This window comes from Zeus faber, assembly GCF_960531495.2.
Source record: "Zeus faber genome assembly, chromosome: 3".
Classification (NCBI taxonomy): Eukaryota; Metazoa; Chordata; class Actinopteri; order Zeiformes; family Zeidae; genus Zeus; species Zeus faber.
In genome coordinates, this window is record NC_137190.1 from 19,351,554 (window position 1) to 19,364,520 (window position 12,967).

General features: G+C 43.5%; 2 protein-coding genes across 2 annotated transcripts in view; one reads left to right on the forward strand and one right to left on the reverse strand.

Annotated features, from left to right (window-relative positions):
• Positions 1-4,393, forward strand: part of phlpp2 (PH domain and leucine rich repeat protein phosphatase 2) — a gene marked incomplete at its 3' end in the record, with an annotated part of 38,860 nt that extends 34,467 nt beyond the window's left edge. Inside the window, exons 13-19 of the mRNA XM_079997559.1 lie at positions 161-361; positions 573-735; positions 821-951; positions 1,589-1,702; positions 2,389-2,583; positions 2,719-2,950; positions 3,107-4,393. Coding sequence (XP_079853685.1) covers positions 161-361; positions 573-735; positions 821-951; positions 1,589-1,702; positions 2,389-2,583; positions 2,719-2,950; positions 3,107-4,393 — 2,323 coding nt within the window. The remainder of the gene's footprint in view (positions 1-160; positions 362-572; positions 736-820; positions 952-1,588; positions 1,703-2,388; positions 2,584-2,718; positions 2,951-3,106) is intronic.
• A 5,106-nt stretch (positions 4,394-9,499) lies between these two features.
• On the reverse strand, positions 9,500-11,642 carry marveld3 (MARVEL domain containing 3; the record flags this gene model as incomplete). The annotated part of the gene is made up of 3 exons (XM_079997259.1): positions 9,500-10,635; positions 10,841-10,938; positions 11,386-11,642. 3 exons carry the CDS (start codon positions 11,640-11,642, stop codon positions 10,043-10,045), a joined length of 948 nt encoding a protein of 315 aa, XP_079853385.1. The 3' UTR covers positions 9,500-10,042.
• Positions 11,643-12,967: the final 1,325 nt, after the last annotated feature.

Here is a 12,967-nt window from a genome sequence, read left to right on the forward strand (position 1 = left end):
CACATATATTTTTTTTTAGTTTAAGGAAACTACTAAAACTTGATGCAATTTCAGTAATTTAATTTTACCATCATCTAGGGTGAAATTGTTATCACATTGTACGAAATATTTTAGTACTGAGTCACCCCCTCATTTCTATGTTCTCCTCTCTGCTTCCCAGCTTAAAATACTTGAACGTGTCAGCCAATTCCCTGGAGACGATTCCTCCCAGCAGCCAATCAGAGGAGAGCCTCAGCACACTCCAGGAACTCTATCTAACAGGGAACAAGCTGAATGAGAACTGTGGTTCTCTGTTGGTAGGACACCAGAATCTGAAGATCCTTCACATCGCCTACAACCAGCTCCTCTCCTTCCCTGCCAGGTGCTGTACCCACGCTCACACATCAGTGAATGACAATATCTAGTTGAATGAGTTGAAGTGGTAATCCGTAAGATAATTTTATTTGGTGCGCGCAACGCGCACTCGATGCATTTCCACTTTAACGTAACAGCATTCATTGGTCCTAATATATCTCTATATAGCTCTGGCTGTTCTCCGCGGTCTGTCTTCATGTTCATTGGTTTATTTTTAGTAAATTAAGTAAGCTGGAGCTGCTGGAGGAGCTGAATCTCAGCGGCAACAAGCTGAAGACCATCCCGTCCACCGTGTCCAGCTGCAAGAGGCTCCAGACGCTCACAGCACACTCCAACCACATCAGCGTCTTCCCAGAGATCCTCAACCTGCCGGAGATCAAGGTCAGACCCTGTTTTAATTTCCAACCAACCGCCCTTTGTTCATGCATATAAATGAATGAATAAGTTAATGAATGTGTTTGTGTAGGTGGTGGACCTGAGTGGCAACCAGCTGACAGAGATCCTGCTCCCCGACTCTCTGCCGCCGACGCTTCATGAGATGGACCTGACAGGAAACAACAGCTTGATGCTGGAGAACAAAACCCTAAACCTCTTTAGGTAAGCCACAATAAATCAGTTTATTTCAGTTTTTAATTTCGACCCCTGCTATGAAAAGTGTGTGTGTGTGTGTGTGTGTGTGTGTGTGTGTGTGTGTGTGTGTGTGTGTGTGTGTGTGTGTGTGTGTGTGTGTGTGTGTGTGTGTGTGTGTGTGTGTGTGTGTGTGTGTGTGTGTGTGTGTGTGCGCGCCCTTTGATAATAACCGTGTTACTCAGAGTATCAAATTGCAGTGTTCTGACTGGCATTTTGATGGCATGTTGTTTCTTCTAATAATAGTGATAGTTCAGTAGTTCATGTTTTTCGAGTTTGTTGAATTGAATCATTAAGACTGAGTCATTAATGTGTGTGTGAATGGGTGAATGTGAGGTATGCACTGTAAAGCGCTTTGAGTTGTATGACTAGAAAAGCGCCATACTGTAAATGTACCCCATTTACCATTTAATGCATTTGAAAGAAAATAATCCAGAGTAAGACTAAAGTCGGCTTCAGGTTAAAATATACTGTCTCACAAATAATGAAACACATTTTATATTATACGCGTCAGTCATTTGATATGTTAAATGAGTTACAGTTATATAGAAAGAAGCTGAGAAAATGGTATTTAATTCTGCATTTCCCCCAAACGCACTTATTCTAGCCATATCACCACCCTAAAATTGGACCATAAGTCAGCCGTTACGGCAGGAGACTCAGTTGGAACCTCCAACCGATGGAACCATGGTTTTTCTGAGATGAGTGGTCAAAGGAACAAGTAAGTACGATCACACTTTTTAAAGGAAATATGTATCATCAATGTTCTTAGTTTTCTGTGTGTAAGTAATAGCAGTATATGGAAGCGTCCCTGAATATCAAAATTATGCAATCTGTGGTGTGGAGATGGAATGGTTTGAGCAGCCACACCTGACCTGGATCTAGGTGATTGGGTGAGGGTGGCTGCATACCTGTTGCTCATTGGTTGGGCTAACGGGCAACATGTTAAAACCCCCATTTTCACACTCACTCAGGATAGGAGCCTGTGTCATGACATTTTCTATCTGCTCCTGGGCGTCTTCGGACAGCCCTTCTGTGCCCCTTCCCTGTGCCAGAGAGTCCCTGTTCAGGTGCCAGTATGGCAGTTTCGCCACCACACGCCACCCAAGTGATGTTTTCAGGGCCCCCCAGCACAGAGACACAGAAGACGGTGGGTTGTACTCACCAGTTTATTGTGGGGAGTGGGCTAGCTGGAATTATCCCAGGAGCAGATAGAACATATCATGACACGGGCTCCTATCCTGAGTGAGTGTGAAGATAGGGGTTTTAACCTGTTGCTCGTTAGCCCAACCAATGAGAAACGGGTATGCAGCCACCCTGACCCAATCACCTGGATCCAGGTCAGGTGTGGCTTCTCAAACCATCCCATCTCCACACCAGACAATCCTTTTCTTTTGTTGGACCCAGATTGTGTGTGTCTGTGCTGGCTGTCGACCGGTTTGGTGATGGCACCGTGGCTGCTTATGGCATCTTTGACGGAGACCGCAATGAGGAAGTACCTCGCCTGTTGCAATGCACCATGGGAGATGTACTATTAGAGGAACTACAGCACTCCAATGTGGACAGTGTGTACATGTGCAACACCTTCCTCACCTCACACAGGTAGGGTTATATACTGTAAAACACTGACTGATTCGTATTACACTACCACTTTAGTGAGACTTTATGTTGCACTCTTGCTGAGGTCTTGATGTGTGGAGTTTTTCATTAGTAGCTTTGTGTTTTTATATGGTAAAGGAAACTGGGCATGGCTGGCCAGAAACTGGGTGCATCAGCTCTACTCTGCTACATTCACCATGAGCCTTCGGAGGCGGGGGGCTACTTAAGCCTGACTGTGGCTAATGTAGGAAGCTGCCAAGCAGTGCTGTGCCGGAATGGCCAGCCTCTAGCGCTCTCTAAGGTCTTCAACCTGGAAAATTGTACTGAGGAAATGGAGAGAGTCAAGAGCAGCAAAGCCATTATTACAGAGGTAATGTACAACTCATATATGCACATTGTGTTCATATGAATCATTGAGGCAGAGTTTGATTTTAAGGACTAATATAGGGTGTGTTTTGTATTATAACATGCTGAGCTACTGGTCGTTGCGCTGAACACCAGGTGAGCTAGTCTTTCTGTCTTGCAGGATGACAAGGTGAGCGGGGTGACATGCTGCTCTCGCCTGCTGGGTTGCTCTTATCTGTCTCCTTGGGTGTCGCCAAAGCCCTGGGTACACACCGAGCCCCTCTGCTCCCGGGATGAGTTCCTGATACTTGGGAACCGAGCGCTCTTTGAAAGGGTCTCTTACCAGGAGGCGGTGTGCACCGTTCAGGCTGTGCGGGACCCTCGTGCTGCTGCCAAGAAGCTGTGCACGTTGGCTCAGAGCTATGGCTGCAGGGACAACATTGGGGCCTTGGTGGTGTCGCTGCATATCGCTGAGGACAGTTGCACCTGTGAGCCGGAGAGTGAAACACGGACCCCCCTTCCACTGACTTTGCCTATCACAGTGATCCCCGGCCCTAGTGACCCAGTCACCCCTTCTTCCAGCAGCGGTGTTGTGTCTGAGTTCAGCAGTGAGGCGTCAGCCTCGGAGGTGGGCAGTGAAGCGGGCTCCACTGCCTCTGATGAGCAGCTGTCCTCAGGTCCTGCCTCACGTCCAGAGAGACGCTGTAGCTTGCACCCTGCTGCAATGCCCTGTGGAGTCATGGTACCAGGTTCCGCTGGGCCAGGGGCACACCCAATGTTGTTCCAGCGACAGCCCTCCTGTGCTGTGTTTTCTAGTCACCGTTCTGACAATGGACTGGACAGTGATGACGAAGCTCCACTAGAAGGTGTGATCTCCAATGGCAGCAAGCTAGAGGTTGAGGTGGACATTCACTGTTGTGCTTTCCAGCTCCGCTCAGGAGCCCCTGAAAGCCCCAAAGATTTAGATTCTGAAAAACGGGGCCCTCACTACTCAGCTGGGAAGATTCGCCGACAGAACAGCGTGGTGGTATCGGCTACTAACGGCTGTCTGCTTGCTGTTTGTGGGAGAGAAATTTCGGACCTAAAGAAGTCCCCCTCCACCTCTAGCCTCTTTGGAAAGAAGCTATCAAATGGCTCCGTGGTAGCGCCTGAGGACAGTCATAATCTCATAGAGGTGGCCCTGGAGGCTCCCAAGAAGAAGTCTGGCTACTTCACTGCCCCAGCACAACAGGACCCTGAGGACCAGCTAATTGTGCCCCCCAGTTTGGAGCAGGATGTTAGAGAGCAGCTGAAAGGCCAAATTTCAGCCTTAGTCCCAGGCCCACCAGTCCTAGCCCCACCCCCTATCATTCGAGACCCGATATGGGATTATCCGCACCCTCCTGCTCCCATGCTGCAGCGGCAGGACCTGACCCCTGCAAACCTTGCTCCTATGATGCAGCAGGAGGTCTATGATACAGCATTGTAGAAGGTCAAGGCCAAAGCACAGCAATTCCTTGGGGCCCACCTCGGGGCCAACCTGTGACCGTGTCGTGCCAAGAAAGCAAAGAAGATATGTACCAGTGAGATTCTCCAGCCCAAGTTGCAACTTAGACTTTCAATGACTACAAGGAAGATACAGAGGATCCTTGCCGTACATAAGGGCAACCATCATCATGAGAGAGGTCGAGTCTGAATCTAGTGGAACAGTCTTATCAGTATCTGAGAGAAGAGCAAGACAGAACACACCGCACCTCATGAATGACATGAAAAAACGGCTGGTTGTGATTGGGCAGAATAGCTCTGACCTGAACTGCAGCACTTTGCATGTTAAACATTGCAAAAAATGTCAGCAACATTTCCCTTTACTTGGAAAGTCAGCAATCCATGAGGTGTGTACAAATAGAGTTCTGGGCAATTGATAGGTGATCTTTTAGGTATCCCAAGTGGATGCATGGAAAGAAGCCCTGCGACTCAAAGGTTAAAAAAAAAAAAAAAAAAAAAGAAGTGCCTACTGCAGATGACTCAGCACTGAGCTCCCTCAAAACCCATCTGTTTTGAGGAAAAGAGTATTCATAGTATTTGGGGGAGTGGCTCTGTCCCAAGTAGACTCCCACTGCTAAAGCTGCTTCTCTTTTCCTGTGTCCCTACATCCGATCTCATCTGCTGTCCAGCTGAGTGCTCCATCCAGGGCTTCTCCTGCCTGGTCTCGTTCAGTCAAACAGTACCTATGCTGATACAGTAATGTACATTGAAGCCCTTGACAGATTTTTTTTTTTTTTTTTTTAATGCTTTCAACTTCTGTTTAAGTGTATAATCATTCCGAAAGGTATCGTCGACAATATCAGATTCAGTTGAAGAACCCCAATGACAGCCAACTTGCAGACAGTTCATTGCTGTGTAGCACTGTGAGGGGCGAATTCACAAAGAATGGATTGCGGCGCTAATAGCACCATGAATTGCCATCAGTTGCACCCGCTATCTATTTCGCTAATGTTGTGACAGCGCAAACACGCCCATGAAGATTTGCTGCTGAGTGGAAATGCGTTTTTTACAGCTTTTGAAACGTAAAAAGCGGCGTTATAAAGTAAACCGTGTTAAAATAGAGGCAAATCATGGCACTTTGGGCTTTCATATGCATAGCGCAGCTAGCGGTGCATTTCACTGTTTGTGGGTGCTTTGTGAATTAGATGGTTGCTTTATGTGTTATTTGCGCAAGTTTAGCGGTCACAAAAGCCGTGCAATCCTTTTGTGAATTTGTGCCCGAGTGTGCTTGAATTGTTGGCATCAATGCTACTGGCACATATAATATGATGGAATTATCCATTAGACCACAAATCTAGAAGCCTAACTCAGAGGTTGTGGAAGGAAGAAATAATACTGCAAACAATTAACAGCAAAAAGATTCAGCCATTCTACATTTCTGCCATGTCCCTGAATGCTATTTTACAGGAGGGTCAATTTGACAATGAAGGGGGCTCATCCATCACCACTTGGTTTTGTCCAATGAGGCTCACGACATCAAGGAGAATCAATAGTGTAATTCAGCGTCCTGGAGCCACCCTTACCCATTCAGAACAACATTGTTGTTTCCTTCTGAGGATGCTATGCACCAAAGTTTGCCATTTGTAATTACTAATATATACCCAGACCGTCAGGCTCAGCTGTACTTTTTTGGACCCAACTTTGAATAACAAATGTCTCTTTCCTGTTCAACTATCCGACACCTCACTTTCCACGAGCCCATGATCTGGCTTGTCATTGTAAGACTTGTCATTGTGAAAATCATGTGGAAGCTGTATGTATTGTGATCATTCGATTTGATTATCGATTCAATTGTGATTATTCTCATTTCCATTATTCACATAGATGATATGATCATACGTAGGAGAGCAAAAACTGTTGAGTTCAATTTAAGAGTTATTGTTGTCCTTTTTATAGTTGAGTCATCTCAGAATGTGTGGCCAACTATATTTCCCTTTTTAATGGAAATGATTAAACATGAACCTACAGTTGTGGTTCAATTATCATTTACCTTTTTTCAGTTTAAACTTGAATTCATACATTGCTTCACAGCCCACTTGTGAAAACTTGGTCACTACGGCTCAAAGAATGCCAAGGTTTGTTGATTATAAATGCTTAAGATATCTAAATTCCCTGATATATTAATGAATGAGTGTTGTGCTGTTATTATACAGCTGATGTATAATAGTGAGACCTTTCAACATTTCCTTACGGCCAGTTATGTTGCATTTATTTCAAAATGCCCCTTGTTTCGATTACCTGATGCTCTCAGCTTACGTCTCTTAGCAACATCGAAGGAGGAATGATTGGTGAAATCAGTCTTGAAGCCTTGTAAATTTTCTCTCCCAAACGTACGTTCCTGTAATGTTTTAACACTCTTCAATGCACTTTGTATTATCTATATTTCTTATAATGCACATAGACTCTTATGATTGGAGTTTGGGCCATTTTTGTTTCTCTTTCACCAACATATGTCCTTTCAAAGAGAATGTAGCCAATAGAAAGTGAGGTCAAATGCGCTGATGTATAATTTGTCCATTTGCACCCGGGTGAACTTTACGATACGGAAAAGGCTTTTTTCAAATTTAAATATTTTGATTAATTTCATTTGATATTACTTGAATCAAATTTCTAAATTTAGCGGCCTGATCTGGGAACACATTTCAAAGGCTACCTTGGGTTACCATGACAACATATCATGACGATTACATTCTGACATAACTGTCAAGAACTGCATCTAAGTTTTTCTACTAAAATAGTTGAACTGATGTAAAGTGCAATATTTCCTAACTGGGTTTTTTCAAAATAATGCATGATTCTTGTCATTTGTATTGCTATTTTTTTGCTCGATAACTGCTTGAGCTTACAGTGCATCAGAATACGAAGGAAAAAACCTGTCAGCGGCACCGGATGGACACACTACAGTAACCTTGACGTTGTCATTGTTTTCCATTGTGCCTTATTATGGCGTCTAAGAAGTAAGATACAGTACTTTTTGATCTCCATGGAGCAATTCTGTAAAACGAGGATCTTTTGCAAAAGCTGTTTTATGGTACAATGGAGTAACTTTCAGGAGATGAAGAGATTTGTCACTAGTTTGTATATTGTTTTTGATATACTGGTGGAGGTGGTGATGAATGGAAAAAATTAAATACATATCCAAAAACGTGAAAAATAGGACACTGTCATTCCGGCTGTTGACTTTTAGGATTAATATATCTGGGATTTGTAACAGAATAATACAAAATTCAACAATCAGGACAGCACGTCGGTCATTTGCTTGCAACTACTTTGAGGATCAGATCTCTGATGGGGAGTCCGATATTATGCAAGTTGTGATGTTCTGATTGTGACAAGAACAGAATCTGAATCTTCTACACAGGGTACAAAACAAACAGTCGCACATCTTGAAAAATATTTGCGCACACATGGCGTTTCGTTTCTCTTGTCAACTTTTGGTAAAGTGAGACTGACTTAAATGTGAACTTTTATGGCCCACAACTCATGTTGTGAATTCCCTCATGAAAATATGCAAACTATCAGCTGTACCTTGTGCATCCCCTTCCCCTCCACCTTACCTAAAACAAGAAAGATCTATTTATTAAGGTTTCAGAAGAATTTATATTAATTGATGCTGTGTTCATCTTTGCGGAAAAAAAAAAGTAATAAGTGCATTGTTTTATTCTTTTACCGGTTTGTCTGGTCCTTTTTCTTTCTTTTTTTTTTTTCTACTTTCGATTCTAAGATGTGTTGTCATCCTAGTCGAGTCCTACTTCGCCAAGTCAGACCCGCATTACACTACACTGCAAAATCCAACACGTCAAGTGGAGACGAGTCATCTGCAACCAGAAGAGCATCGGCCAATCAGAGCACTGCCTCCACATCTACAGCAGGTTGTGATTTATGTTTTTTTAAATTCAAGCCAATCTCACTTTCTGCGTCCCGTGTCTGCCATGCTGTACAGGATCAAACGTTTACTCACTTTCCAGAGGTATATATATCAAGAATACTGTTTTCAATATAGGAATCCATGTGCCTGTACATATATGCCTGTATGTGTAGATACAGCCAGGGGGAGGACGGCCCTGGAGTATTCCCTTTAATTCTGTAGTGAATTAGTGAGGAGTCATGGATAACATTCATCATCTGCCGGGAGAGAGGTTCTGTATTTTCTGTGTATGATTCTCTTCTCTGAATGATTCTCATCTGGCGACATGATATCTGTACGTGTATGTAAAATGTGGTGCACATGTGGGTTTGTGTGTGTGTGTGGGTTTGTGTGTGTGTAACGAGGCGAACCACACACCGACAGTACGTCTGCATGTTGTGTGTAACAAACTGAATCTCTGTAATTCCCGGGGCAGGAAACCAATCCAGTTTAACATGTGACCAAAGTAACCATTATTTAATCTCACCGTTCCTTTCTGTACATTATTTTTTAGAAATGCTCAAATATTTTATCTCAATGCCAAGAAGCTGATATTTATTTTTGTACTTCATTGTTTAACGCAGGTTTATATTTCCTTCACCACTACAGGATTTCAAATGATAGGGTATATGTGGCAAAACGTCTCCTATTAGAGTCCTCAAATTAAAGGTACTAATTACTATGATACTGTTGAAAAGCATGTCATACATAGACCGATATAAAATACATTGCACACAAAATGGAATGTCTTTGTAAAAGATTGGACATATCTATCATTAACATTTTCATGTTATTTTAGCATGCACAATACTGCTAAAATGATGTTTAGTGTTCATAGTTTTAGATTTCCTTTTTTGTTTATTATGTATGAATAAAATGAGCACTTTTGTTGTACTGTACGAGCTATACTCCATTGAATTTGTGGCTTGGAGATGGTGTTTATTTAAGATGCTGCTATGACTAGTTTTAAGTGGAAGGCTGTATTTGTAATTAACCTTAAGCCAAGTAGCAATAAAACATTATACTGTGAAAAACATGTTTAATTGTCCTTTTTGCATTTTTTTGGTGAGCCAAAATTATTTAGGATATATTTACACTTTTGTCATTTATCTGAAATTGGAGCAAAACCACGCGCTACTAGTATCCTCAAGCAATGACAAGACATTTAACTGAATTCACAGTTACTCAGCATCATGAAATCTGGTAAACATATGGTGAGAGATTATTTAAACTTATTCATCAAAGGTGCAGCCTTTGTCATTATGCCAAGTCAATACACAAATAACAGTATATTTACTGGCTCTTCTAGGGTACAGTCTTACATCTTGGTAATCTTAACCAGTATTTATAACCAGATGACATAAGCTTTTGGTGAGAAATTAATGAAACTAAAATACAGCAAAGCCCTCCTGCCATTAGGGTTAAGAATAGAGCTGACCTCAGAGTATCTTTTAACCACAGATAGACTGAAGAGTACTCTCCAAAAATGTAAACTAAAAACGTAAATAAGGCCAATTTATGTAAACAATCGAAGTTCTAAGAATAGCTATAATATATATAAAAAACCTATAATAAAGAAAGGCATACAAAAATACATTATATAAAAGGTGCACAGGTTTCAACTCTTCACTCCTTTTGTTCTTTTGCTCAATCGTAGAATAATGATTTACCTAAAAAATGACCGTCCTACTGTAATTCTCTCTTTAACTCACGCACCGATCTGAAAGCTTTGACGGCCAATACGGCGCCAAAGACAAAAACAATAACTCCCAGAACCCCGAAGAGCCCCGCTGCGATATCCGCCCCGTGGAACTGGCATTTGAAGCCCTGGTGGCCTTTATCCGCGTACATCTGCTCTCGCTCTTTGCAGATGGAGTTGTTGTAGGTGTCCTGGAGCTTGAGGAAGTAGAAGGCCAAAGCGGGAACGTAGCCCAGGCCGATCAGGAGGTTCGCCAGTGCCTCTCCGAGCAGGACGGGGGGCCAGCGGTACGGCACCCTGAAGACCCCCAGGGCGAGCATGACGCAGGCGTAGGCCATCAGGGCCCCGCCGCAGGCCATGGTGAAGACGTACGGAGGCCTTTTGAGCTCGTGAAACAGCCGATCCAGCTCCTTCACCCTGTCGGCGTCGGCCCCCGTGAAGGCGTTGGCTCCGCCGTAGTAGTAGTGGTACAGGCCCCCCAGGCTGGCCAGGTCTCGGTAGCCCCCCAAGTTGCTGTATGGCACGCCCGCACAGATGACTATCAGCAGATTCACAAACACTTCCATCACCTGGCAGAGTCCTGGGGCGGAGCAACAAAGAGACGGCTTAGAAACACAATCATAGATGTCACTACTGAACAAAATATGGACGCATTCCCAGTCCCTACATCATATTGTTACCCTGCCGAAATCAAAACAGTTCTGATAACGCCTGTGTCTTTAACTTCCGATTACATTTAACAGAATAACTCATACAAAAAAAAAAAAAAAAAAAGAATAACTTGCCTCTGGAGGTTAAGATGTATCGGAGGTTGTAAAGAGCTTGTCTGTGTTGAACGCTGTGACGCTCTCCTTCAGAGGAAAATGTGGGCGCCTCCGTGTACCTGCAAAGAAAGCAACTTTAATGCTTGCGTAGGAAGGAGAACACGTTTTACTGTATCGATGCACACGCTCATCTCGATCGGCTGATCCGGAGGGCGATCAGATCCTGGTGCATGACGCGCACTGAACGCAACGCAAAACACTCTCACACTGGAACAATTAGGAAGCCGTTGCGCTGAAGTACATTTTGCATGTATCTGTACTCGCTGAAGTATATTCAGTCTCCAGAGACGTTTGACTTTAACTCCACTTCATTTCAAAGCAAATACCTGTACTTTTTATTTACTCCACTACTGTGCATTCCTAACACTGGTGTTACTTTGATTTGTTTTCCCATCAGGCGGCACGTCATGTGAGAAATAATGAGCCGAGGCGAACATGACGGCCTTACAATGAAGGTCGCCAGGAACAGTCCCCTCCACCCCACGGTTAGAGAAACCCTCTCTCACCACCCTCCGGAGGGCCCCGCACCCGGGTGGCGGCCGTCTCCGTGGGCGGGGGGTCCCGCGGAGGCGGCCCTCGCCGTCTCCTTCCGTCCGGGCGACTCTCCTCTCCTCACGTCGCCCCGGCCCCTGTCTCCATCATCTGCAAACCTCCTGTCATGGGGTTGATGGCGCTCTGCAGGGCGTGGCGCGCCCCGGGCCCTTTCTCCGCCGCGGTGGGCGGCATAGGCATCACTTTTGGGGCCCCTGTCTCGTTCTGGCATCTGGACAACGAATAAATTAATAAAATAAACACATTTATAAAAGATCAATAGGTTGGAAGGTGATGGGCCTCAAAACCCAGGTGGCCGCTTGTAGAGAGGATTACACAATTAAACACGTTAGAAAAAACATTTAGGAACACATTTAGGATCCCATGGTTCAGAAGACTGCAATTGGTAAACATGTAAAATGTACAGATGAAGATAGTCTACCTTCGGGAGCCTTTAGGACAAATAAATGCGCGTTTTGATTTTTCCTGTGTTAAAACGGCGCCTTTCCTGTATTTCGAGTCGTGTTTTCGTGGCGATTCCGCCCACCTGATACCTGTTCTAAGCCACGCCCACTGGCAGCATTCAGGCGTTTTCGCACACCAAGTGCAATTATGGTAGACGACGAACTTTTAAATCAATATTTAATAGAAAAACAAAGTGATGATAAAATAGTAATAGAGATAATTATTTTCGCCTGAAAGTGAAATTATTATCATCGTTTCGCAGCTTCGTGAGTGTTTCAGTCCTATCGAAAAAAAGCAAATATATAGATATATTACTGTCATTGTGTTATACTTTGGTTAATAATATATAATATAATATGTTATATTTTTATTTACATAATATTCTCAATTGTTGTCGTGCTCTGGATTTAAGGTGGACTTCCACCGTTGAGCAAACATTTTGCGACTCATGTCTGAACCGGAAGTGAACGCGCGCGAGCACGAGCTTAAACGGAAACCAGGAAACTCAACCCAAACGCTTCCGTCGAGGTTCGAACGCCTTTCAAAGCAAATGTCCATTGTCATTTTGAAACACGATTTTTATATTATTACGCCGTTATTGTCGGGTATCTTTTCAATTTTAACAACAGCAAAGTGTCACAGGTGTTATTTTTGGATTATTTACGGTTCCGTCATAACTGGGAATGGCGCAAGGTGAATGCAGGTTGAACTCTCAACTACCGCATTAACGCTCCAACAAAAACACGAAATACCTGAAACAGAATCATAACCAAGAGCAGGCGGAACTTTTGAAAATTAAAAAAAAATAATTTATTGAATTTGCTTTCGTCATTTTATGTATGTTTACATGTATTTTCTGTAGCTCTGATTTAAAAACAAAACGAACAAACTGTTTTTCTAGGCTAAGGCAGGGGGGCTAATTAATGTAAATATTGTATAAATATTATGACACTATGAATAATTTACACCTGCGCGGATATATTTAAGGGTCATTTTAGTCGAGGACAAAACATTTTTACAGCTGTGGATTTTCGAAAACGACACATTTCACTCCACACAGACGAGAGGTTCGGAGGGGAGGGGAGGGGGGGT